The sequence below is a fragment of the Dendropsophus ebraccatus genome, chromosome 7 (assembly GCF_027789765.1).
Source record: "Dendropsophus ebraccatus isolate aDenEbr1 chromosome 7, aDenEbr1.pat, whole genome shotgun sequence".
Lineage (NCBI taxonomy): Eukaryota > Metazoa > Chordata > Amphibia > Anura > Hylidae > Dendropsophus > Dendropsophus ebraccatus.
Window position 1 is genome coordinate 2,874,246 of NC_091460.1, and position 27,282 is coordinate 2,901,527.

At 51.0% G+C, this 27,282-nt stretch overlaps 3 protein-coding genes and 1 pseudogene across 3 annotated transcripts in view; 1 reads left to right on the plus strand and 3 right to left on the minus strand.

Annotated features, from left to right (window-relative positions):
* Positions 1-2,672, minus strand: part of LOC138797140 (uncharacterized) — an 11,477-nt gene extending 8,805 nt beyond the window's left edge. The window contains exon 1 of the mRNA XM_069976938.1: positions 2,581-2,672. The gene's annotated coding sequence lies outside the window, so the exon portion shown is untranslated. The remainder of the gene's footprint in view (positions 1-2,580) is intronic.
* Positions 1-27,282, minus strand: part of LOC138797152 (zinc finger protein 84-like) — an 863,099-nt gene that overhangs the window by 716,437 nt on the left and 119,380 nt on the right. The window lies entirely within an intron of this gene.
* Positions 1-27,282, plus strand: part of LOC138797148 (zinc finger protein 665-like) — a 128,557-nt pseudogene that overhangs the window by 37,063 nt on the left and 64,212 nt on the right.
* On the minus strand, positions 14,120-27,004 carry LOC138797139 (uncharacterized). The gene is made up of 2 exons (XM_069976936.1): positions 26,925-27,004; positions 14,120-17,090 (listed from the first exon to the last, which is right to left on the minus strand). The coding sequence occupies exon 2, from the start codon at positions 17,081-17,083 to the stop codon at positions 14,573-14,575; it is 2,511 nt and encodes an 836-aa protein (XP_069833037.1). The 5' UTR covers positions 17,084-17,090; positions 26,925-27,004; the 3' UTR covers positions 14,120-14,572.

Genomic DNA, 27,282 nt, shown 5'->3' on the forward strand with positions numbered 1-27,282 from the left:
ATGTAACACATGTAACACCCCTCCTCCTGTAAGCTTACCTTACTGCTGGGGTCACACACTGATAGTAACACAATGTAACTTCCTCCTCCTGTAAGCTTACCTTACTGCTGGGGTCACACTGATAGTAACACAATGTAACATCCCTCCTCCTGTAAGCTTACCTTACTGCTGGGGGGGGGTCACACTGATAGTAACACAATGTAACACCCCTCCTCCTGTAAGCTTACCTTACTGCTGGGGGGGTCACACACTGATAGTAACACAATGTAACATCCCTCCTCCTGTAAGCTTACCTTACTGCTGGGGTCACACTGATAGTAACACAATGTAACACCCCTCCTCCTGTAAGCTTACCTTACTGCTGGGGGGGGTCACACTGATAGTAACACAATGTAACACCCCTCCTCCTGTAAGCTTACCTTACTGCTGGGGGGTCACACTGATAGTAACACAATGTAACACCCCTCCTCCTGTAAGCTTACCTTACTGCTGGGGGGGTCACACACTGATAGTAACACAATGTAACACCCCTCCTCCTGTAAGCTTACCTTACTGCTGGGGGGGTCACACACTGATAGTAACACAATGTAACATCCCTCCTCCTGTAAGCTTACCTTACTGCTGGGGTCACACTGATAGTAACACAATGTAACATCCCTCCTCCTGTAAGCTTACCTTACTGCTGGGGTCACACTGATAGTAACACAATGTAACACCCCTCCTCCTGTAAGCTTACCTTACTGCTGGGGTCACACACTGATAGTAACACAATGTAACACCCCTCCTCCTGTAAGCTTACCTTACTGCTGGGGGGGTCACACACTGATAGTAACACAATGTAACATCCCTCCTCCTGTAAGCTTACCTTACTGCTGGGGGGTCACACTGATAGTAACACAATGTAACATCCCTCCTCCTGTAAGCTTACCTTACTGCTGGGGTCACACTGATAGTAACACAATGTAACACCCCTCCTCCTGTAAGCTTACCTTACTGCTGGGGTCACACTGATAGTAACACAATGTAACATCCCCCCTCCTGTAAGCTTACCTTACTGCTGGGGGGGTCACACACTGATAGTAACACAATGTAACATCCCTCCTCCTGTAAGCTTACCTTACTGCTGGGGGGTCACACACTGATAGTAACACAATGTAACATCCCTCCTCCTGTAAGCTTACCTTACTGCTGGGGGGTCACACACTGATAGTAACACGATGTAACATCCCTCCTCCTGTAAGCTTACCTTACTGCTGGGGTCACACACTGATAGTAACACAATGTAACACCCCTCCTCCTGTAAGCTTACCTTACTGCTGGGGGGGTCACACTGATAGTAACACAATGTAACATCCCTCCTCCTGTAAGCTTACCTTACTGCTGGGGGGGTCACACTGATAGTAACACAATGTAACACCCCTCCCCCTGTAAGCTTACCTTACTGCTGGGGGGGTCACACTGATAGTAACACAATGTAACATCCCTCCTCCTGTAAGCTTACCTTACTGCTGGGGGGTCACACTGATAGTAACACAATGTAACACCCCTCCTCCTGTAAGCTTACCTTACTGCTGGGGTCACACACTGATAGTAACACAATGTAACATCCCTCCTCCTGTAAGCTTACCTTACTGCTGGGGTCACACACTGATAGTAACACAATGTAACACCCCTCCTCCTGTAAGCTTACCTTACTGCTGGGGGGGGTCACACTGATAGTAACACAATGTAACACCCCTCCCCCTGTAAGCTTACCTTACTGCTGGGGGGGTCACACTGATAGTAACACAATGTAACACCCCTCCCCCTGTAAGCTTACCTTACTGCTGGGGGGGTCACACTGATAGTAACACAATGTAACATCCCTCCTCCTGTAAGCTTACCTTACTGCTGGGGGGTCACACTGATAGTAACACAATGTAACACCCCTCCTCCTGTAAGCTTACCTTACTGCTGGGGTCACACACTGATAGTAACACAATGTAACATCCCTCCTCCTGTAAGCTTACCTTACTGCTGGGGTCACACACTGATAGTAACACAATGTAACACCCCTCCCCCTGTAAGCTTACCTTACTGCTGGGGTCACACACTGATAGTAACACAATGTAACACCCCTCCTCCTGTAAGCTTACCTTACTGCTGGGGGGGTCACACTGATAGTAACACAATGTAACACCCCTCCTCCTGTAAGCTTACCTTACTGCTGGGGGGGTCACACTGATAGTAACACAATGTAACATCCCTCCTCCTGTAAGCTTACCTTACTGCTGGGGGGGTCACACTGATAGTAACACAATGTAACACCCCTCCTCCTGTAAGCTTACCTTACTGCTGGGGTCACACACTGATAGTAACACAATGTAACACCCCTCCTCCTGTAAGCTTACCTTACTGCTGGGGGGGGGTCACACTGATAGTAACACAATGTAACACCCCTCCTCCTGTAAGCTTACCTTACTGCTGGGGTCACACTGATAGTAACACAATGTAACATCCCTCCTCCTGTAAGCTTACCTTACTGCTGGGGTCACACACTGATAGTAACACAATGTAACACCCCTCCTCCTGTAAGCTTACCTTACTGCTGGGGTCACACACTGAGGAGCAGAGATCTCCACACACAACACAACAGAACAGCAGTGACTGCCCGACCCGGAGCTGCTCTGTATCTGGTAGATGCTGGAGATGTAGGACCTGTGATGATGTCACAATCATGTGACCAGTACATGTGGGGGCGGAGCTCAGCAGCGCAGGAGAGAAGAGATTGTGGTGAAGGACCTGTGATCATGTGACAGGAGTGGGCGGGGCTCAGTTGAAGCAGTATGTGGTGTTAGTATATAATCTGCAGGATGTTAGAGTTTGTGTTAAATACAAAAGAGGAAATATGGAAAAGTGTTACAAAAAACGATGGTAGGGAGAGATAGAAAAACCTAATGCTTAATGTGGTACTGGCATCCCTCCCCCCTCCTCTCTCTGTCCTGCACCCCTTCCTCTCTCTGTCCTGCACCCCTCCCCCCCTCTCTCTGTCCTGCACCCCCTCCCCCTCCTCTCTCTGTCCTGCACGCCCCCTCCCCCTCCTCTCTCTGTCCTGCACACCCTCCCCCTCCTCTCTCTGTCCTGCACCCCTCCCCCTCCTCTCTGTCCTGCACCCCTCCCCCTCCTCTCTCTGTCCTGCACGCCCCCTCCCCCTCCTCTCTCTGTCCTGCACCCCTCCCCCTCCTCTCTGTCCTGCACCCCTCCCCCTCCTCTCTCTGTCCTGCACCCCTCCCCCTCCTCTCTCTGTCCTGCACCCCTCCCCCTCCTCTCTATGTCCTGCACCCCTCCCCCTCCTCTCTCTATCCTGCACCCCTCCCCCTCCTCTCTCTGTCCTGCACCCCTCCCTCTCCTCTCTCTGTCCTGCACCCCCTCCCCCTCCTCTCTCTGTCCTGCACGCCCCCTCCCCCTCCTCTCTCTGTCCTGCACACCCTCCCCCTCCTCTCTCTGTCCTGCACCCCCTCCCCCTCCCTCTGTCCTGCACCCCTCCCCCTCCTCTCTCTGTCCTGCACCCCTCCCCCTCCTCTCTGTCCTGCACCCCTCCCCTCCTCTCTCTGTCCGGCACGCCCCCTCCCCCTCCTCTCTGTCCTGCACCCCTCCCCCTCCTCTCTCTGTCCTGCACCCCTCCCCCTCCTCTCTATGTCCTGCACCCCTCCCCCTCCTCTCTCTGTCCTGCACCCCTCCCCCTCCTCTCTCTGTCCTGCACCCCTCCCTCTCCTCTCTCTGTCCTGCACCCCTCCCTCTCCTCTCTCTGCCCTGCACCCCTCCCCCCCCCTCTCTCTGCCCTGCACCCCTCCCCCCTCCTCTCTCTGTCCTGCACCCCCTCCCCTCCTCTCTCTGTCCTGCACCCCCTCCCCTCCTCTCTCTGTCCTGCACCCCTCCCTCTCCTCTCTCTGCCCTGCACCCCTCCCCCCCCTCTCTCTGCCCTGCACCCCTCCCCCCCCTCTCTCTGCCCTGCACCCCTCCCCCCCTCTCTCTGTCCTGCACCCCTCCCCCTTCTCTCTCTGTCCTGCACCCCTCCCCCTCCTCTCTCTGTCCTGCACCCCTCCCCCTCCTCTCTCTGTCCTGCACCCCTCCCCCTCCTCTCTCTGTCCTGCACCCCTCCCCCTCCTCTCTCTGTCCTGCACCCCTCCCCCTCCTCTCTCTGTCCTGCACCCCTCCCCTTCCTCTCTCTGTCCTGCACCCCCTCCCCCTCCTCTCTCTGTCCTGCACCCCTCCCCCTCCTCTCTCTCTGTCCTGCACCCCTCCCCCTCCTCTCTCTCTGTCCTGCACCCCCTCCCCTTCCTCTCTCTGTCCTTCACCCCTCCCCCTCCTCTCTCTGTCCTGCACCCCTTCCTCTCTCTGTCCTGCACCCCTCCCCCTCCTCTCTCTGTCCTGCACCCCTCCCCCTCCTCTCTCTGTCCTGCACCCCTCCCCCTCCTCTCTATGCCCTGCACCCCTCCCTCTCCTCTCTCTGTCCTGCCCCCCCTTCCCCCCCTCTCCTCTCTGTCCTGCCCTCCTCTCTCTGTCCTGCACCCCTCCCCCTCCTCTCTCTATCCTGCACCCCTCCCCCTCCTCTCTCTGTCCTGCACCCCTCCCCCATCCTCTCTCTGTCCTGCACCCTCCCCCTCCTCTCTCTGTCCTGCACCCCCTCCCCCTCCTCTCTCTGTCCTGCACCCCTCCCCCTCCTCTCTCTCTGTCCTGCACCCCTCCCCCTCCTCTCTCTGTCCTGCACCCCTCCCCCTCCTCTCTCTGTCCTGCACCCCTCCCCTTCCTCTCTCTGTCCTGCACCCCTTCCTCTCTCTGTCCTGCACCCCTCCCCCTCCTCTCTATGCCCTGCACCCCTCCCCCTCCTCTCTCTGTCCTTCACCCCTCCCTCTCCTCTCTCTGTCCTGCACCCCTCCCCCTCCTCTCTCTGTCCTGCACCCCTCCCCCTCCTCTCTCTGCCTGCACCCCTCCCCCCCCTCTCTCTGCCCTGCACCCCTCCCCCCTCTCTCTGTTCTGCACCCTCCCCCTTCTCTCTCTGTCCTGCACCCCTCCCCCTCCTCTCTCTGTCCTGCACCCCTCCCCCTCCTCTCTCTCTGTCCTGCACCCCTCCCCCTCCCCTCTCTGTCCTGCACCCCTCCCCTTCCTCTCTCTGTCCTGCACCCCTTCCTCTCTCTGTCCTGCACCCCCTCCCCCTCCTCTCTATGCCCTGCACCCCTCCCTCTCCTCTCTCTGTCCTGCCCCCCCTTCCCCCCCTCTCCTCTCTGTCCTGCCCCCCCTTCCCCCCCTCTCCTCTCTGTCCTGCCCTCCTCTCTCTGTCCTGCACCCCTCCCCCTCCTCTCTCTGTCCTGCACCCCTCCCCCTCCTCTCTCTGTCCTGCACCCCCTCCCCCTCCTCTCTCTGTCCTGCACCCCTCCCCCTCCTCTCTCTGTCCTGCACCCCTCCCCCTCCTCTCTCTGTCCTGCACTCCTCCCCCTCCTCTCTCTGCCCTGCACCCCTCCCCCTCCTCTCTCTGTCCTGCACTCCTCCCCCTCCTCTCTCTGTCCTGCACTCCTCCCCCTCCTCTCTCTGTCCTGCACTCCTCCCCCTCCTCTCTCTGTCCTGCACCCCTCCCCTCCTCTCTCTGTCCCTGCACCCCCTCCCCCTCCTCTCTCTGTCCTGCACCCCCTCCCCCTCCTCTCTCTGTCCTGCACCCCTCCCCACCCCCCCTCTCTCTGTCCTGCACCCCTCCCCCCCCCTCTCTGTCCTGCACCCCTCCCCCCTCTCTCTGTCCTGCACCCCTCCCCCACCCCCCCTCTCTCTGTCCTGCACCCCTCCCCCACCCCCCCCCCTCTCTCTGTCCTGCACCCCTCCCCCTTCTCTCTCTGTCCTGCACCCCTCCCCCTCCTCTCTCTGTCCTGCACCCCTCCCTCTCCTCTCTCTGTCCTGCACCCCCTCCCCCTCCTCTCTCTGTCCTGCACCCCTCCCCCTCCTCTCTCTGTCCTGCACCCCCTCCCCCTCCTCTCTCTGTCCTGCACCCCCTCCCCCTCCTCTCTCTGTCCTGCACCCCCTCCCCCTCCTCTCTCTGTCCTGCACCCCCTCCCCCTCCTCTCTCTGTCCTGCACACCCTCCCCACCCCCCCCCCCCCTCTCTCTGTCCTGCACCCCTCCCCCCCTCTCTGTCCTGCACCCCTCCCCCCCCCTCTCTGTCCTGCACCCCTCCCCCCCCTCTCTGTCCTGCACCCCTCCCCCCTCTCTCTGTCCTGCACCCCTCCCCCACCCCCCCTCTCTCTGTCCTGCACCCCTCCCCCACCCCCCCCCTCTCTCTGTCCTGCACCCCTCCCCCACCCCCCCCTCTCTCTGTCCTGCACCCCTCCCCCTTCTCTCTCTGTCCTGCACCCCCTCCCCCTCCTCTCTCTGTCCTGCACCCCTCCCCACCCCCCCTCTCTCTGTCCTGCACCCCTCCCCCCCCTCTCTGTCCTGCACCCCTCCCCCCCCTCTCTGTCCTGCACCCCTCCCCCCCCTCTCTGTCCTGCACCCCTCCCCCACCCCCCCTCTCTCTGTCCTGCACCCCTCCCCCACCCCCCCTCTCTCTGTCCTGCACCCCCTCCCCCTCCTCTCTCTGTCCTGCACCCCTCCCCCTCCTCTCTCTGTCCTGCACCCCTCCCCCCTCTCCTCTCTGTCCTGCCCCCCCCCTTCCCCCCCTCTCCTCTCTGTCCTGCCCTTCTCTCTCTGTCCTGCACCCCTCCCCCTCCTCTCTCTGTCCTGCACCCCTCCCCCTTCTCTCTCTGTCCTGCACCCCTCCCCTCCTCTCTCTGTCCTGCACCCCTCCCCCACCCCCCTCTCTCTGCCCTGCACCCCTCCCCCGCCCCCCCCCCCCTCTCTCTCCCTGCTGGAGGGAACCTCAATGGTCACTCTTGTTTACCCGGGTAGGTTTTATTGTTTACATAACACATCTGAACAATAGCATGGGACAATAGGCTGACCAGGGCAGCAAAAAAGAAGAGAAAAAGCTAAACACCACGATAGCGCACACCTCCAAAATAGAATAGATCATCAAATTTTATTTATACAACAGTTGTCATTATTCTTACGCCAGTCTGTATAATTCATTTCAAGATAGAGCTTTAGCATATATATATATATTATACACATGTTTCCGGTGATATCCTGAGGTGGTGAGGGCACCATCATATCCTCTCACTCTATGGACTGTCTATATACCTATATGGCTTTTAATTGTTCTTAATCATGTTTGCTATGGTGTTCCTTTTTGTTCTTGTTTTTGTTTGGAATCCTGTATAAATAAAATTTGATGATATATTCTATTTTGGAGGTGTGCGCTATCGTGGTGTTTAGCTTTCTCTCTTCTTTTTTGTTGGTTTGAATTATTTGGACACCAAGCTGCACCCCCATTGACATTTAATTATTAGTGGAGCTCCCTCTTTCTTGTTGTGGGCTGACCATGGAGCAATGGGCCGAGCATGGAGCAATGGGCTGACCATGGAGAAATGGGCCGAGCAAGGAGCAATGGGCCGAGCATGGAGCAATGGGCCGACCATGGAGAAATGGGCCGAGCACGGAGCAATGGGCCGAGCATGGAGCAATAGCCCGAGCATGGAGCAATGGGCCGAGCACGGAGCAATGGGCCGAGCATGGAGCAATGGGCCGAGCATGGAGCAATAGCCCGAGCATGGAGCAATGGGCCGAGCATGGAGCAATGGGCCGAGCATAGAGCAATGGGCCGAGCACGGAGCAATGGGCCGACCATGGAGCAATAGGCCGAGCACGGAGCAATGGGCCGAGCACGGAGCAATGGGCCGAGCACAGAGCAATGGGCTGACCATGGAGCAATGGGCCGAGCACGGAGCAATAGGCTGACCATGGAGCAATAGGCCGAGCAATGGGCCGAGCACGGAGCAATGGGCCGAGCACGGAGCAATAGCCCGAGCACGGAGCAATAGCCCGAGCATGGAGCAATGGGCCGAGCATGGAGCAATGGGCCGAGTATGGAGCAATAGCCCGAGCGTGGAGCAATGGGCCGAGCATGGAGCAATGGGCCGAGCACGGAGCAATAGGCTGACCATGGAGCAATAAGCCGAGCATGGAGCAATAAGCCGAGCATGGAGCAATGGGCCGAGCACGGAGCAATGGGCCGAGCAAGGAGCAATGGGCCGAGCAAGGAGCAATGGGCCGAGCATGGAGCAATGGGCCGAGCACGGAGCAATGGGCCGAGCACGGAGCAATGGGCCGAGCAAGGAGCAATAGGCCGAGCATGGAGCAATAGGCCGAGTATGGAACATCTGCACAGTTGGGGGCCCGATAATAACGAGCTAGCTCGGCGATACTTTACTGGGCCTATTACACGGCCCAATTATCGTTTAACAAGGGCTGCATGGACATCAGTACCGATGTCCTTGCAGCCCTTGCTTAACTTTGTACATTACCTGTCCAGGCTGCAGGGCTTCTCTTGCTCTGTGCTTCTCCCCGGGTCCCGAGCTCTCCAGCTTCAAAGCGGCCTGTCTCCGCTGGCAGGCTGCTCAGCCAATCACTGACCGCGGCGGTCAGAATTATATAAAGGTTTTAAAAAAAAGGAAAAGAACTGAGGTTGGACTGGATTTTTACCTTGTGGTGGTCAAGAACACGTACATATTGTACACATTATACCAGCAGGGGGCAGTGTGTCCTCCACATCATCACACCAGCAGGGGACAATGTTCCCTCCCTACATCATCACACCAGCAGGGGGCAGTGTGTCCTCCACACAGAATCACACCAGCAGGGGGCAGTGTGTCCTCCCCACAGCATCACACCAGCAGAGGGCAGTGTGTCCTCCTTACATCATCACACCAGCAGGGGACAGTGTGTCCTCCCCACAGCATCACGCCAGCAGGGGGCAGTGTGTCCTCCACACAGAATCACACCAGCAGGGGGCAGTGTGTCCTCCACACAGAATCACACCAGCAGGGGGCAGTGTGTCCTCCCCACAGCATCACACCAGCAGAGGGCAGTGTGTCCTCCTTACATCATCACACCAGTAGGGGACAGTGTGTCCTCCCCACATCATGACACCAGCAGGGGGCAGTGTGCTGCCAGAATACTAACACTATTAGATGCTGTTGGGTCAGGAGACACCTGGAACCTCTCATATATCTCTCTGTGCTTCCAAAATCTAGAAACCTTTTTTCTTCTCCTTTCTTCTTCCTATATTACTCAGTCCCCAGTCTGCAGCTTTGGTTTCTTTTCATCAGTTGTTATATTGATGTTCTTCAGCACTTCTATACAAACCAATGACATACAAGGCTGTCCGTAACCTGTGCCCGGCCTAACCAAACCACCAATACCGCTCCTTATATAATCTCCAATCCTCATTGGGTGACAAGAGACGCTGCTGCTCGCTGGGCAGTATATAGGTGACCAGGGGCGGTCTTGGCATTTCTGGGGCCCCAAGCGAAGTTATGTCTGGGGGCCCCCCCCCTTGACACGCGTTCCAAAACAATAGACCGCTGTGTGTTGCCCCCAGTAGTATATACCCCTTGTGCGCTACCGCCAGTAATATATACTCCTTGTGTGCTGCCCCCAATAGTATATACCCCTTGTGTCCAGCCCCCACTAGTATATACCCCTTGTTTGCTTCCCCCAGTAGTATATAGACCCCTGTGTGTTCCCCCAGTTATATATAGCCCCCCCGTGTGCTCCCCTAGAAGTATATAGACCCCCTGTGTGCTCCCCCACTAGTATATAGACCCCCTGTGTGCTCACCCACTAGTATATAGGCCCCCTGTGTGCTTCCCCCACTTGGATATAGACCCCTGTGTGCTCCTCCAGTAGTATATAAACCCCCTGTGTGGTTCCCCCAGTAGTATATAGACCCCCTGTGTGCCCCACCAGTATTATATGGACCCCTTGTGTGCTGCCCCAGTAGTATACAGACCCCTGTGTGCTCCCCCAGTTATATATAGACCACCTGTGTGCCTCACAAGTAGTATATAGACCCCCTGTATGTTCCCCCAGTAGTATATAGACCCCCTGTGTGCCCCACCAGTAGTATATAGACCTCTGTGTGCTCCCCCAGTAGTATATAGCCCCCTGTTTGCTCCCCCACTTGGATATAGACCTCTGTGTGCTCTCCAAGTTGTATATAGACCCCATTCTGCTGCCCCAAGTAGTATATAGACCCCTCTGTGAAGCCCCAGTAGTCTATAGCCCCCCTGTGTGCTCCGCCTGTTATATAGCCCCCCTGTGTGCTCCCCCCATTTATATAGACCCCCGATGTGCACTCCCCCAGTTAAACAGACCCCTGTGTGCTCCCCCTCCCATATAGTATATAACACAATAAAACAAACACTTATACTCACCTGGGTCCGGGCGTCTCCTCTTCTCTTCACTCTTGTGGCCGCAGGAAGGGTTTTCCCTGCGATCACAAGAGGCCGCACTCCCCTTGTCCTGGCGCCGATGCTCCAGCGATGCTCCAGTAGGTGACAGCACTGTCCTGCCTGACATCGGGTGTAGAGATATACAGCTGGGCAGTATATAGGTGACAGCACTGTCCTGCCTGACATCGGGTGTGGAGATATACAGCTGGGCAATATATAGGTGACAGCACTGTCCTGCCTGACATCGGGTGTGGAGATATACAGCTGGGTAGTATACAGGGGACAGCACTGTCCTGCCTGACATCGGGTGTGGAGATATACAGCTGGGTAGTATATAGGTGACAGCACTGTCCTGCCTGACATCGGGTGTGGAGATATACAGCTGGGCAGTATACAGGGGACAGCACTGTCCTGCCTGACATCGGGTGTGGAGATATACAGCTGGGCAGTATATATAGGTGACAGCACTGTCCTGCCTGACATCGGGTGTGGAGATATACAGCTGGGCAGTATATAGGTGACAGCACTGTCCTGCCTGACATCGGGTGTGGAGATATACAGCTTAGCAGTATATATAGGTGACAGCACTGTCCTGCCTGACATCGGGTGTGGAGATATACAGCTGGGCAGTATATAGGTGACAGCACTGTCCTGCCTGACATCGGGTGTGGAGATATACAGCTGGGCAGTATATAGGTGACAGCACTGTCCTGACTGACATCGGGTGTGGAGATATACAGCTTAGCAGTATATATAGGTGACAGCATTGTCCTGCCTGACATCGGGTGCGGAGAGATACAGCTGGGCAGTATATATAGGCGACAGCACTGTCCTGCCTGACATCGGGTGTGGAGAGATACAGCTGGGCAGTATATATAGGTGACAGCACTGTCCTGCCTGACATCGGGTGTGGAGATATACAGCTGGGCAGTATATAGGGGACAGCACTGTCCTGCCTGACATCGGGTGTGGAGATATACAGCTGGGCAGTATATAGATGACAGCATTGTCCTGCCTGACATCGGGTGTGGAGATATACAGCTGGGCAGTATATATAGGTGACAGCACTGTCCTGCCTGACATCAGGTGTGGAGATATACAGCTGGGCAGTATATAGGTGACAGCATTGTCCTGCCTGACATCGGGTGTGGAGATATACAGCTGGGCAGTATATATAGGTGACAGCATTGTCCTGCCTGACATCGGGTGTGGAGATATACAGCTGGGCAGTATATAGGTGACAGCACTGTCCTGCCTGACATCGGGTGTGGAGAGATACAGCTGGGCAGTATATAGGTGACAGCACTGTCCTGCCTGACATCGGGTGCGGAGATATACAGCTGGGCAGTATATAGGTGACAGCACTGTCCTGCCTGACATGGGGTGTGGAGATATACAGCTGGGCAGTATATAGGTGACAGCACTGTCCTGCCTGACATCGGGTGTGGAGATATACAGCTGGGCAGTATATATAGGTGACAGCACTGTCCTGCCTGACATCGGGTGTGGAGATATACAGCTGGGCAGTATATAGGTGACAGCGCTGTCCTGCCTGACATCGGGTGTGGAGATATACAGCTGGGCAGTATATAGGTGACAGCACTGTCCTGCCTGACATCGGGTGTGGAGATATATACTGGGCAGTATATAGGTGACAGTATTAGCCCCCCTGCCATTCTGACAGATAACATTCCGTCTCTCCCAATCACAGATACTTTGGTAATAATCTCTTCATTTATTTGGGAGGAAGTGAACCCCGGGGTGAGCGCTCTATGGCTTCTCTTTCCCCGCTCGCTGTCAGTGCTATGACATGGTCTGACAGCGAGTGTGGAGGAGCGGGTGGCCGTGCGGAGCTGCAGAACTGCAGGGCAATCTTCAAATCATCCATATAGACCATATAAGCAGGGGTGTAGGGAGGGGGGGGGCTGGGGGGCAGCTGACCCGGGTGCGGGGTGGGGATAAGCAGGGTGACTTGGGCAAGAGGCATCGTGTGTATATATCTAGTCAGTCTGACTGAGAAGAGAGGCGCTCATTGGGGGAGGAGGAGGAGCAGCAGCAGCACAGCCGCTCCCGGGAAGGGGCGGGGCATATAGCCTCAGAGAGAAGTGAGAGCCCAGCATGAGGTAAGTGCTGCAGAGAGGCTGCTGGGGGCTGGCAGGTTTCCCTCAGAAAGGAATACAGGACAGTTATCTCCCCCTCCTGCCCTGTGCTGCTGTGCTGTAACACATACAGGGGGCACAGCACTGGCACTGAGGACATGTCAGCCGCATCCCTGGCACTCTCCAGCCTCCTCCTCCTCCTCACAGTCCTGACTACCACTGCTGCTGGACCCAGTGAGGAGGAGATAGGAGCCTCCTTGTACTGATACACCATACAGTATATAGCCAGCCTCCTTGTACTTATACGCCATACAGTATATAGCCAGCCTCCTTGTACTGATACGCCATACAGTATATAGCCAGCCTCCTTGTACTGATACGCCATACAGTATATAGCCAGCCTCCTTGTACTGATACGCCATACAGTATATACCCAGCCTCCTTGTACGCCATACAGTATATACCCAGCCTCCTTGTACGCCATACAGTATATACACAGCCTCCTTATACACCCAGCAGAGGAGACACACTGACATATTGCACAGCACTGCAGGGTGCACATATGGGGATCACTATTATGTGATCAATAGGACATTTGCTTTAGTTTAGTCTCCCTCCATTTGTGCAGAGTCTGCAGTACAGGGCACTCATGGGTTAATCCCCCTCCCCCGCAGTACAGGGCACTCATGGGTTAATTCCCCCCCCCCTCCCTCCCTGCAGCCAGGCTCCTATCTCCTCCTCACTGGGTCCAGCAGCAGTGGTAGTCAGGACTGTGAGGAGGAGGAGGCTGGAGAGTGCCAGGGATGCGGCTGACATGTCCTCAGTGCCAGTGCTGTGCCCCCTGTATGTGTTACAGCACAGCAGCACAGGGCAGGAGGGGGAGATAACTGTCCTGTATTCCTTTCTGAGGGAAACCTGCCAGCCCCCAGCAGCCTCTCTGCAGCACTTACCTCATGCTGGGCTCTCACTTCTCTCTGAGGCTATATGCCCCGCCCCTTCCCGGGAGCCGCTGTGCTGCTGCTGCTCCTCCTCCTCCCCCAATGAGCGCCTCTCTTCTCAGTCAGACTGACTATATATATAGACACGATGCCTCTTGCACAAGCCACCCTGCTTATGCCCCCCCCCTCCCTAGACCCGGGTCAGCTGCCCCCCAGCCCCCCCAGCCCCCCCCCCCCCCTAGACCCGGGTCAGCTGCCCCCCAGCCCCCCCCCCCCCCTCCCTAGACCCGGGTCAGCTGCCCCCCAGCCCCCCCCCCCCCTCCCTAGACCCGGGTCAGCTGCCCCCCAGCCCCCTACGCCCCTGCACCCGGGTCAGCTGCACCCCAGCCCCCCCCTCCCCTGCACCCGGGTCAGCTGCACCCCAGCCCCCCCCTCCCTACACCCCTGCTTATATGGTCTATATGGATGATTTGAAGATTGCCCTGCAGTTCTGCAGCTCCGCACGGCCACCCGCTCCTCCACACTCGCTGTCAGACCATGTCATTGTGCTGACAGCGAGCGGGGAAAGAGAAGCCATAGAGCGCTCACCCCAGGGTTCACTTCCTCCCAAATATGGTGCCCTATCATAGGACTAAATTGCATATTCAAAATGCTTATGTAGTAGTCTTGCTATATTTATAGAGATGATAAAAATTACAAGATAAACAAAGGTAATCATTTTGGCTGGTTATATTTGAACGGACAAACTTTCTTCTATATCACTAATTTATTTTATATTTTTCTTGTGCTTATCTGAAATGTTTTATTTACTGTTTGATTACTAACAAATTTTTAAAATTCAACACATTATATATATATATAATTATTCAATATTGTAAAAAGATTACTTTCCCAGAACTGTCATTGTGGGTGTATCAGAGTGTTCCTATTGCGCACAAGGTGGTCATAGAACGTCCCTCTCAAATTTAATAAATAATCAGAATGATGGTTTTGATGATAAAAGAAAAATGTTTGTAACAATTAGGGTTATCATATAAAAATATAAATTTACAAAATTTGCAATATAACAAAAATAATTATTTGAAAATATATCTAACGTACTTGAAAAATTCTGTAACTTGAAGAGAACAGTAGCAGAAATTTTTCAGACTAAATTATCTAGTTTCAGTTTGGAAAATATTTTAGAAAATCAGCACCTCAATCATCTCCTGTTTAATCGGTTTTGGAGCAATGTTACATGGTACAGATGATCTTTCGGAAACCCAATCATGGCTACGATTTCCTGCAGCCAACTCATATACCTCTCTCATAATGTTTTTGAGGAACTCTTGATGAGTGGGTTCGTAGATTGCCTGTACAAGCCATTCTTTTCCAGCCTTCGAGCTGTTGAAACACTCGGATCCCAGGGCACCGCTAGCTTTCGAAGCCTCCCGCACAAGCGCTTGTACCCGGTTCACATTTTCGTTATGATCAAGAGCTGCGAGTTGTGTACGGGCATGCATCCCATCGATTCCAAAGTGTTGTCTTTTTGATCTGTATTTCAATATGTTGCTGTGAAAGACCTCCAGGTCTCCAGTGTGACAAAAATGGGTGATATGTTTTAGTTCCTTTTGCAGGCGATTATCCATGACAATTTTTTTCAGCGATTCGTATGATGCAGTTTTTGGATGAAGCCACTTTCGCACTTGTTGAGTATCAATTGACAGTTCTGCGTGTTGGCAACCATTGTAGTCAGACTCGTCTTTATTCCAGCTGTGTACATCCTGGACATGGTATAATAAGGAGTTCCACTTTTCCAATAATAGATTTGGCTCCTGCCCGCAAGTATTGAAGGACCACCATAGGTGATTTTTAATTGGACCTATCCAATTTGCCAATTCTGAACAGTTTTTCTTTTTACTTGCTCTCAGTAACCGTTTGCCAACAGATTTAGCCAAGTGCCTTACGTCAAGTTCATGAGTAATGGCCGAATAGTCGTCCTTTATCATTTTACATATGGAAAGATGCCTGTCAGTGCACAGTATACGTACATTTACTCCTTTCTCTAACAGGAAATCTAGGGCATTTTTACAAGCTAGTTTCTCAAGACCAACAGAAGTTGCTCCATCCCCGAGTTGTTGAATGTCAAAGTTTAGAATTTTTTGGGAATCAACATCCATCAGTGTGTAAATACAATATTTTGCATTGTGTCCTGGAGAGTCCCATTGTCCATCACCAGCAACGCACAATGCTGTTCTTCCCAAAGCTTCAAAATTTCTTTCCTGGTTACGCCTCCACTGTATATCAATGGTAGGAAAGAGAAAATTCCTTTGATACCTGTAATATGTACTTTCAGATATACCGAGAATGTTGGTCAGATAAAAAAACTGCTTCATTTTTGTAAAAGTATTTCCGCTTAATAGAACTGCACTTGACAGCTCGATGTTTCCTACGGGTTTTCGATTTATTTTCGGTTGGCTTTCCCACACTTTTTGAAAATGTTGCAATGTACACTCCACATAAACTGATATGAAGGATTCACAGTTTCTCTTCACAATTCGTTGTATTTTACCCGGACAGCTTCCTCTATGTTGACAAGGAATTTTCAATAATAAGGCATCTAAACAGCTCTCATAAACTAAGAACTTGCGTTCATTGATGGGGTGTACGAAAATTGGTGCACTGTACTCATAGTTGTTTTCTGATAGAGTCTTCTCTTCTTCTGCATCCTCAAATAGAGAATCATTTGAATCTCCCTCAGTTGAACCTGATGAAGACGCCATAAGAGAGGGATGAAGTGTAGATTCTTTATCATGGGGCGTGCTACTTTGAGTAGTAAAACTACTATATAAACCACTTGCATCTGGAGCTTGCCTCAACATAACCGATGAGATTTCGGGACACTGCATAAGAGTTAGATGCTCATCTTGAAATAAAAACTCGGAACTAACATTTTGTAGATTGGAGCAGCTGGCGATTTCTGATTGATTGGTTGAGATTTCAGAGACCATAGGTAGACGTTCGGCACTTTTTTGGGTTGTTGAAGTAAATTGTGTGGATGGAGTCCAAACTGTTGGAGTGTTTTTACGGAAAACAGCTGATTTTTGAGATTGTGGAATAATTTTTTTTCTTTCCTTCAATAATTTGCATTGCACTTTTACTGAGAACATGCGAACTGTGGCTTGAACCTTTTTACTCTTAGTTCCGTAGAACCGATCGAAATAGGTGGCTTTTTCTGCTGTTTCTGTAGATTTTTCTGAAGTTCCAGTAGATGAGGTTGTGCGTGCTCCAGTAAAGACTTGGCGACATGTTGGACATTTATCACCAACTTTGAGTGTTACATAACTTTGACCATTGCCCTCAACTCTCTTTCGTTTCAATGGGGGTGATACTAAACTTCCGGTGAGATCTTCTGTAGCGAGCGCTCTTCTTGGAAAAATAGTAGGAATCGCAGTGGCGGTAAGTCTTCTCTTCCCTGTTTTGGGGTTATATAAGTAACAGCAGGGTTGGAAGTGCACAGAGCATATCCTATGCTTTTGAGTCTTTGAACTGAAAATTTCCTCAACCCTCTCATCAATATTTGTCATGTTTGGATTAATGGATAATAGCCATTGTTTTATTCGTTCTTTCTCATTAGGGAACGTGTGCAGTATGACATCAGCTTCTCCCTCTCTACTAGAGGGTTTACATTCCTCAACGATGCAAGCTGGCATGTTGAATCTGTAATAAAAAAAATAGTTGAAAACATTATGGTAACCTTTCTTAGCCAAAAATGTTTTGCAATAAAAAATGTTATTTTTTGTATCAATAATTTATAACCAAATAGTCACACTCCATAATACACAGCACAGATGCCTGCTTATACTAGACAGGCCTTACGCGGAGTCTTAGAAGGTCTGTGGCAACACAGCTTCTTGCTTACGTTGAGTGGATTGGTCACTTGAGGATTATGTCTGATTCGGTGCACGACATTAATGAACAGAGGATTATTTATTGATTATAAAATGGTCAAAAAGTGTGGTGCGTGGCACGTTATTTCAATTAAAAAATGTTTTTTTTATGGTGAATTCTCTTTTTTGAATGACTTTTCTTGGTTTGTAGTGGAATTCGTCTGATAGACGGCATCTAGAGATGAGCGAATCCCTGAACTAAGTGAAGCAATTCGTTTGATCAGCGATCTGCTCATCAGCGCTGCTCAGCTCCGTGCCGCTCCACCCTGTGTGCTGGGGAAAAGCTGGATAAAATCCTGGAAACTGGGAGAAGTTTCCCATGATTGGATCCAGCTTTTCCTTGCAGCCTGGGAGGAGTGGCAGGGAGTGGAGCAGCGCTGAAAGCTGACGGGCTTGATGAGCGGAGCGCTGATCAAACTAAATGCTTTACTTAGTTGAGGGATTTGCTCATCTTTAATAGCATCCGTTAGTAAGGACCCCATTCCCCAAGGTACTTGGAAGAGCCAGTTTTCAATAGTCCTGTTGTCCCAGCACCTCTCTGGCGGTGGGTACTGGGGTAATATTTTGAGGGGTTTGTGTTACCCATTTTAGGGGGACCAGACCCACAACCCTCTATGACCATAATATTAGAAAAATGAATCATCTGGTCGTTGATGTAGTCCACTGAATCAGACATAAGCCTCGGGATACCGATATCTGAAAAATAAAAATGACAGACAGCACAATAATGCAGGAGGAGAACAGGAAACAGATTGTATGTGCCACAGTAGGGTCAGTGGAGATGCTAAGCAGAACCTCAGAAACCCCTCGGGGTCCACACCGGGCTGTGATGGGCAACTCTACAATCAGCTGGCGTATCATCGTAACACTCAAAACGGTATTTCTGAGAATTTGAAGTCTTCATGATCTACTAATTTAAGGGAAATAGCAGTATATGTGCATATCCCATAATTACTGTACATTAGGAATTTGTCTAACTTTGCCTAACTAATAAAATATTAAAAAATGCTTTTGGCCAGATTTGTCCTTTAAAACACTTTCTAGATGTGTTTTTGCAGAGTTTGGGGGGTGCAGTTTCTGAAATGTGGTGCTTTGTGGGGCTAACATACAGGCCCCTCAAATACACTTTAAACCTGAACAGGTCCTTAAAAAAATCTGATTTTGAAATGTATGTAAAAAATTTGGAATATTGCTGCTAATGTTTTAAAGAGTCACTGTCGTTTTTTTTTGTTTTGTTTTTTTTTGCAGAAATCAATAGTCCAGGCGATTTTAAGAAACTTTGTAATTGGGTTTATTAGCCAAATCTGCCATAATCTGCATGTATAAAGCCTTTTCCCAGGTCCCCCCCCTCCTTCCTCTTTTTCATCCACTCTGAAAAATCTGAAAATTGTGACTTGTTGCAGGAGACGTACCCTGTCTGCTCTATGGAGAGGGGAGGGGGGAGGAGGAAGGAGGGAGTTAGCCGGCAGCAGAAAGCAGATAACAGAGGATTACAGGCACGGAGCTGGGTGACAGCTGTAATCCGAGCTCAGACAGGTCACTGGTGACTGTCACAGGAGATATCCCCTGAGGGATTTGTTGATTAACTCTTTGTTGTCCTGTTTTGGTCTTTTCTTTAGCTCTCTCCATAGGAGAACAATGAAGACAGGGGGGAGAGCTTCAAACTGCTTTTTCATGATAAAAATGCATTTTTCGGATAATAAACCCAATTACAAAGTTTCTTAAAATCGCCTGGACTATTGATTTCTGCAAAAAAAAAAATCACGACAGTGACACTTTAACCCCTTCGTGCTGCAGCTAGTTTGGGCCTTAATGACCAGGCAAATTTTTCAAAATCTGACCTGTCTCACTTTATGCTCTTATAGCTCAGTGATGCTTTAACGTATGCTAGCGATTCCGAGATTGTTTTTTCGTGACATATGGCACTTTATGTTAGTGGCAAAATTTGGTCACTACTTTGTGTGTTTTTGTGAAAAACATCAAAATATCATGAAAAATTTAAAAAATTAGCATTTTATGAACTTTGAAATTCTCTGCTTCTAAAAAAAGAAAGTCGTAGCACATAAATTAGTTACTAAGTCACATTACCGATATGTCCTCTTTATTCTGGCATAATTTGGTAACATATTTTACTTTTTTAGGGTGTTACGGGGCTTAGAAATTTATCAGCAAATTATCACATTTTCGTGAAACTGATTTTTTTAGGGACCAGTTCTTTTTTTAAATGGATTTAGAAGTCTAGTATCCTGAAAACCCCCATAAGTGACCCCATTTTGGAAACTACACACCTTAAAGAATTAATCTAGGGGTATAATGAGCATTTTAACCCTACAGGGGCTGGAGGAAAGTATTCACAATTAGGCAGTAAAAAAATTGAAAATTTTAATTTTCCAATAATATATACGTTTAGATTAAAGTTTCTCATTTTCAAAAGGAATATGAGACAAAAAGCACCCCAAAATTTGTAATGCAGGTTCTCTTGAGTACAACGGTACCCCATATGTGGGCGTAAACCACTGTATGGGCACACAGCAGGGCTCAGAAGGAAGGGAGCGCCAATTAGCTTTTCCAATGCAAATTTTGCTGAAGAAGTTTCCGAGCGCCAGGTCCGTTTGCAGTGCCCATGTAGTGTCAGCAGAGAGAAAACCCCCCATAAGTCACCCCATTTTGGAAAGTACACCCCTCAAAGAATTCATCTTGGTGTGTGGTGACCATTTTGACCCCACAGGTATTACAGGAAAGTATTCAAAATTAGACAGTAAAAATGAAAAACTCAAATTTTTCCAATATTATGTTCTTTTAGTTTGAAATTTCTCAATTTTATGAGGAACAAGAGGAAAAAAGTACCCCAAAATTTGTAACGCAGGTTCTCCTAAGTGAAAAGGTACCTCATATGTGGGCATAAACCACTGCATGGGCACACAGGAGGGCTCAGAAGGAAAGGAGCGCCAATTAGCTTTTTCAATGCAGATTTTGCTGAAGAAGTTTCCGAGCGCCAGGTGCGTTTGCAGAGCCCCTGTAGTGTCCGCAGAGTAAAATCTCCCAATAAGTCACCCCATTTTAGAAAGTGCACCCCTCAAAGAATTTATTTTGGGGTGTGGTGAGCATTTTAACCCCACAGGTGTTTGAGGAAAGTATTCAAAAGTAGACAGTAAAAATGAAAAACTCGATTTTTTCCAATAATATGTTCCTTTAGTTTGAAATTTCTCAATTTCTCGAGGAACAGGAGAGAAATGTCACCCCAATATATGTAAAGCAGGTTCTCCTGAGTAGAACGGTACCCCATATGTGGGCATAAACCACTGTATGGGCACACAGCCGGGCTCAGAAGGGAAGGAGCGCCAATTAGCATTTTCAGTGCAGATTTTTCTGAAGAAGTTTCTGAGCGCCAGGTGCGTTTGCAGAGCCCCTGTAGTGTCAGCAGAATAGATTCCCCCCAAAAGTCACCCCATTTTGGAAAGTACACCCCTCAAAGAATTCATCTTGGGGTGTGGTGACCATTTTTACCCCACAGGTATTAGAGGAAAGTATTCAAAATTGGCCAGTAAAAATGAAAAACTCTAATTTTTCCAATAATATGTTGGTTTAGTTTGAAATTTCTCAATTTGACGAGGAACAGGAGAGAAAACGTACCCCAAAATTTGTAATGCAGGTTCTCTTGAGTACAACGGTACCCCATATGTGGGCATAAACCACTGTATGGGCACACAGCAGGGCTCAGAAGGGAAGGAGCACCAATTTACAGGAGCAAAACCGCAGCTAGTAATGGTTATTAGAATAGCGCAGTTACTAAAATAAGATAAAAAAAATGAGATCACGGGCAACGTGGGCTGGTCACGGGCAACGTGGGCTGGTCACGGGCAACGTGGGCTGGTCACGGGCAACGTGGGCTGGTCACGGGCAACGTGGGCTGGTCACGGGCAACGTGGGCTGGTCACGGGCAACGTGGGCTGGTCACGGGCAACCTGCAGTGCTTACTGACAATCTGGGGTGGTTACGGGCAACGTGGGGTGGTTACAGGCAATGTGGGGTGGTTACGGATAAACTGAAGTTCTTATAGGCAATCTGGGGTGGATACCTGTAATCTGGCATGGGCACCGCAATCTGGAGGGGGTCATTGGCAATTTGGGATGGTAAAAAGGCGACGTGGCGTGGTCAGAGGCGACGTGGCGTGGTCAGAGGCGACGTGGCGTGGTCAGAGGCGACGTGGCGTGGTCAGAGGCGACGTGGCGTGGTCAGAGGCGACGTGGCGTGGTCAGAGGCGTGGTCAGAGGCGTGGTCAGAGGCGACGAGGCGTGGTCAGAGGCGACGTGGCGTGGTCAGAGGCGACGTGGCGTGGTCAGAGGCGACGTGGCGTGGTCAGAGGCGACGTGGCGTGGTCAGAGGCGACGTGGCGTGGTCAGAGGCGACGTGGCGTGGTCAGAGGCGACGTGGCGTGGTCAGAGGCGACGTGGCGTGGTCAGAGGCGACGTGGCGTGGTCAGAGGCGACGTGGCGTGGTCAGAGGCGACGTGGCGTGGTCAGAGGCGACGTGGCGTGGTCAGAGGCGACGTGGCGTGGTCAGAGGCGACGTGGCGTGGTCAGAGGCGACGTGGCGTGGTCAGAGGCATCGTGGCGTGGTCAGAGGCATCAAGGCGTGGTCAGAGGCAACGCGCGGTGGTTACGTGCAATCTGGGGGGGGGGGGTACATGTAATCTGGCATGATTACGGGGAACCTGGGGGGGTTATGTGCAACCTGGAAGGGTTACAGACAATCTGGGATTGTTACTGATAAACTGAAGTGCTTATAGGTAATCTGGGGTGGGTACATGTAATTTGGGGTGGTTACGGGCAATCGGGAGGGGGTCACTGGCAATTTGCGGTGGTTACGGGCAACGTGCGGTGGTTACGGGCAACGTGCGGTGGTTACGGGTAATCTGGGGAGGGGTTAGGAGTAATTTGGGAGTAAACTGCAATTATTACTATAATAAAAAGTGTGTGTTTTATTTCTTTGTGTGTTTGTCACTTTTTGTACTTTACATATTCATTTTCACTGTATTACTATGATTACTGTGATATTTTCTATCACAGTAATCATAGTTCAGTGACAGAGACCAAATTGGTCTCTGTCACTTTAAATTTTCAGAGCTTGGCTGGTTGTGGAGTGCATGCGCACTTCATAACCAGCCAGGACGTCGAGGAGGAAGGAGCTCCAGATCAGGTAACATATATGGGGGAGGGGGGGTGACTGGGGGACGGGGGTGACAGGGGGGGTGGGGGGGCGACTTGGGGGGTGGGGGGGACATCACTTTTTATCCCCTGTCACCAATCATTTATGGTGACAGGGGATAAAAAGTGCCGGGAGCACATGGTACAAGCGATCAGCGGTATATAGTATATACCGCTGATCGCTTGTACCGGGACCCCACAGGGGGGGTCCCCGATGACTGCCCCATGCTCTCCGCTACCTCCGGTGGCGGAGAGCATGGGGCTTTCATTCATTTTAACATTAACATTTTAACATTAGTCGGTTCACAGCGATGTCGGCGGCCATCTTGGAAATGATGGCCGCCGGGGGAGGGGGGTTAGAGATCGCCCTACTAGGGGGGGCTGATCTGAGGTCTGGGGGACATTTATTTCATCTCCCCCCGCCGTAGATTCACGGCGGGGGGAGATGTAAGGCGGCGGCAGCACCGGTAATCTCCTTTACCGACGGCCGCCGCTATAACGTTAATAGCGGCGATCGTCGGTAAGGGGGGGGGCCGGGACGGACCCCACACACTGCCCCAACCCCTCAGCTACCTCCGGTAGCCGGGGGGGATGGGGTGGGGGCCGTCCCGGCCCCGCCCCGCAGCCTTATTCTCTGCCATCGCCGTAAAAAGCTGATGGCAGCAGAATAAGGACCATTAGTGACCGCCGTATCGGCGGTCACTAAGGGGTTAAGCTTCCTATTGTTTAAAAAAAATTAAAAGCACAAGCAGAAAAGTCTCAAAGTTAGAAAAATGCAATTTTTCAAGTTATTTTGGGGTTACCAGAAATATAAAGTACTATATGTCACGAGAAAATCTCAGAATCAGCCGGATAGGTTAAAGCATTTCCAAGTTATCAATGAATAAAATGACACAGGTCATATTCATAAAATTTGCCTCGGTCCTTAAAGCGACTCTGTACCCACAATCTGACCCCCCAAACCACTTGTACCTTCGGATAGCGGCTTTTAAGCCAAGATCTGTCCTGGGGTCCGTTCGGCGGGGGATGCAGTTATTGTCATAAAAACAACTTTTAATCCGGCAGCGCTGTGTCTAACGGCCGGGGCTTACATTTGTATATGCATTAGGCTGGCACACCCTCTCCGTCCTTCCTCCCCACCCTCCTCATCATTAGGAATGCTTCAGGCAGATTGCTTCCTATTTCCCACCTGTGTATATAATGAACATGGGCTGGATCGTTAATACACCTGTGCAAAGCTCAAACAGCAGTAAATGTTCCTGGAGCATTCCTAATGATGAGGAGGGTGGGGAGGAAAGACGGAGAAGTGGTGCCAGCCTAATGCATATACAAATCTAAGCCCTGGCCGTTAGACACAGCGCTGCAGGATTAAAAGTTGTTTATAGGACAATAACTGCATCACCTGCTGAACGGAACCCAGGAGAGATCTTGGATTATAAGCAGCTATCCGAAGGTACAAGTGGTTTGGGGGGAGGGGGAAATATTGTGGGTACAGAGTCGCTTTAAAGGAGAAGTCTGGCAAATTTTTATTAAAGTATTGTATTGCCCCCAAAAGTTTTACAAATCCCCAATATACACTTAATATGGGAAATTATGAAATTTTTTCCCTGCACTTACTACTGCATCAAAGCTTCACTTCCTGGATACCATGGTGATGTCACTTCCTGGATAACATGGTGATGTCACGACTCCCAGAGCTGTGCGGGCTGTGGCTGCTGGAGAGGATGATGGCAGGGGGATGCTCAGTGTCCCTCCAATGTCCCGTCCTGCCATCCTCCTCTCCAGCATCCACAGCCCGCACAGCTCTAGGAGTTTTGACCTCACCGTGTTATCCAGGAAGTGACGTCACCGTGTTATCCAGGAAGTGACGTCACCGTGTTATCCAGGAAGTGACGTCACCAAGTTATCCAGGAAGTGACGTCACCAAGTTATCCAGGAAGTGACGTCACCAAGTTATCCAGGAAGTGACGCCTTGATCCAGTAGTAAGTGCAGGGAAAAAAGCACGTTATAAGCATTTCCCGTAATTAGTGTATATTGGGGATTGGTATAACTTTGGGGAAGAAATACAATACCTTAATAAAAATTTTCACCGAACTTCTCCTTTAAGGCCATTTCAGGGCCATCCTTAAAGGAGACCTGTCACCCCCCGTGCCGGGGTGACAGGCTCCCGACCCCCCATTAGAGCCCCCTATACTCACGTGATCCCGCCGGGTCCCGCTTCCTGAGCCGGTTGGGTCGAAGCCCATGCTGACAGGAGAGTCAGATGCCCATAGAGAATGAATGGGGAGTCCAATGCTCCGTCATTCTCTATGGGCATCGGACTCCCCTGTCAGCGCGCGCAGCGGGCTTCGGGCACTGATATCTCAGTGACCTGACCGGCTCAGAAGCGGGACCCGGCGGGATCACGTGAGTATAGGGGGCTCTAACGGGGGTTGGGAGCCTGTCATCCCGGCACGAGGGGTGACAGGTCCTCTTTAAGGGCTTAAATCTTTGCAGTGCTGCAAAGATTTAGGCCATGTTCACAGGATTTTTGCTCAGTATTTTGCAACCAAGACCAGCAGTGGATTGAAAACACAGAAAGGCTATGCTCACATTGTTAAAACAAAGAAATCTATATCACTTTCTGACACCAGCTAATCTGAAAGAAAAAATTTTCGCCAGAAAATACCTTTAAACTAGTTACTGCTTCTTAAAGGGACACTTCTGACAGTCCCCCCCCCCAAGACTTCTGGGCACTGTAGAGTATGGGGTATGTATGATCTGGTGTCAGTTATTACACACTCTGCAGTTTACCTTACTGCTGGGGGGGGGGGGGGGGGGTCACACATTAATAGTAACACAATGTAACATCCCTCCTCCTGTAAGCTTACCTTACTGCTGGGGTCACACTGATAGTAAAACAATGTAACATCCCTCCTCCTGTAAGCTTACCTTACTGCTGGGGGGGGGGGGGGTCACACTGATAGTAACACAATGTAACATCCCTCCTCCTGTAAGCTTACCTTACTGCTGGGGTCACACACTGATAGTAACACAATGTAACATCCCTCCTCCTGTAAGCTTACCTTACTGCTGGAAGGTCACACACTGATAGTAACACAATGTAACACCCCTCCTCCTGTAAGCTTACCTTACTGCTGGGGGGGTCACACTGATAGTAACACAATGTAACACCCCTCCTCCTGTAAGCTTACCTTACTGCTGGGGTCACACACTGATAGTAACACAATGTAACATCCCTCCTCCTGTAAGCTTACATTACTGCTGGGGGGTCACACACTGATAGTAACACAATGTAACACCCCTCCTCCTGTAAGCTTACCTTACTGCTGGGGGGGTCACACTGATAGTAACACAATGTAACACCCCTTCTCCTGTAAGCTTACCTTACTGCTGGGGGGTCACACTGATAGTAACACAATGTAACACCCCTCCTCCTGTAAGCTTACCTTACTGCTGGGGTCACACACTGATAGTAACACAATGTAACACCCCTCCTCCTGTAAGCTTACCTTACTGCTGGGGTCACACACTGATAGTAACACAATGTAACACCCCTCCTCCTGTAAGCTTACCTTACTGCTGGGGTCACACACTGATAGTAACACAATGTAACATCCCTCCTCCTGTAAGCTTACCTTACTGCTGGGGTCACACACTGATAGTAACACAATGTAACATCCCCCCTCCTGTAAGCTTACCTTACTGCTGGGGTCACACACTGATAGTAACACAATGTAACATCCCTCCTCCTGTAAGCTTACCTTACTGCTGGGGGGGTCACACTGATAGTAACACAATGTAATATCCCTCCTCCTGTAAGCTTACCTTACTGCTGGGGTCATACTGATAGTAACACAATGTAACACCCTCCTCCTGTAAGCTTACCTTACTGCTGGGGGGTCACACTGATAGTAACACAATGTAACACCCCTCCTCCTGTAAGCTTACCTTACTGCTGGGGTTACACTGATAGTAACACAATGTAACATCCCTCCTCCTGTAAGCTTACCTTACTGCTGGGGTCACACACTAATAGTAACACAATGTAACACCCCTCCTCCTGTAAGCTTACCTTACTGCTGGGGGGGTCACACTGATAGTAACACAATGTAATATCCCTCCTCCTGTAAGCTTACCTTACTGCTGGGGGGGTCACACTGATAGTAACACAATGTAACATCCCTCCTCCTGTAAGCTTACCTTACTGCTGGGGGGGTCACACACTGATAGTAACACAATGTAACACCCCTCCTCCTGTAAGCTTACCTTACTGCTGGGGGGGTCACACTGATAGTAACACAATGTAATATCCCTCCTCCTGTAAGCTTACCTTACTGCTGGGGTCACACACTGATTGTAACACAATGTAACACCCCTCCTCCTGTAAGCTTACCTTACTGCTGGGGTCACACACTGAGGAGCAGAGATCTCCACACACAACACAACAGCAGTGACTGGGTGGAGGCTAGAATGTAGTTGCCACAGGTAGGTCTTGAGGACCTTTGATGATGTCATGCCCATGTGACCAGCCTCATGTGTGGGAGGAGCTATCTTCCTCTGCTCGGTTTTCTATGAGGCGGCTGGTTTCCCGCTTTTCATGAGGCAGCAGTATAGTGAGTGCAGTGTATATGATCAGCAGGAGGTAAACCACTGTTTTGAGGGGTGTGTGGGTGCACTGTTATGTGATGCTCTGCAGGGTCAGTGTGTGTGGGTGCAATGTTCTGCAGGGAGAGGTTTGTGGGTGCACTGTT

Coding starts and splice junctions, on each gene's coding strand:
- LOC138797139 (XM_069976936.1), bottom strand. CDS start 17,083: ATGCCAGCTTGCATCGTTGAGGAATGTAAACCCTCTAGTAGAGAGGGA.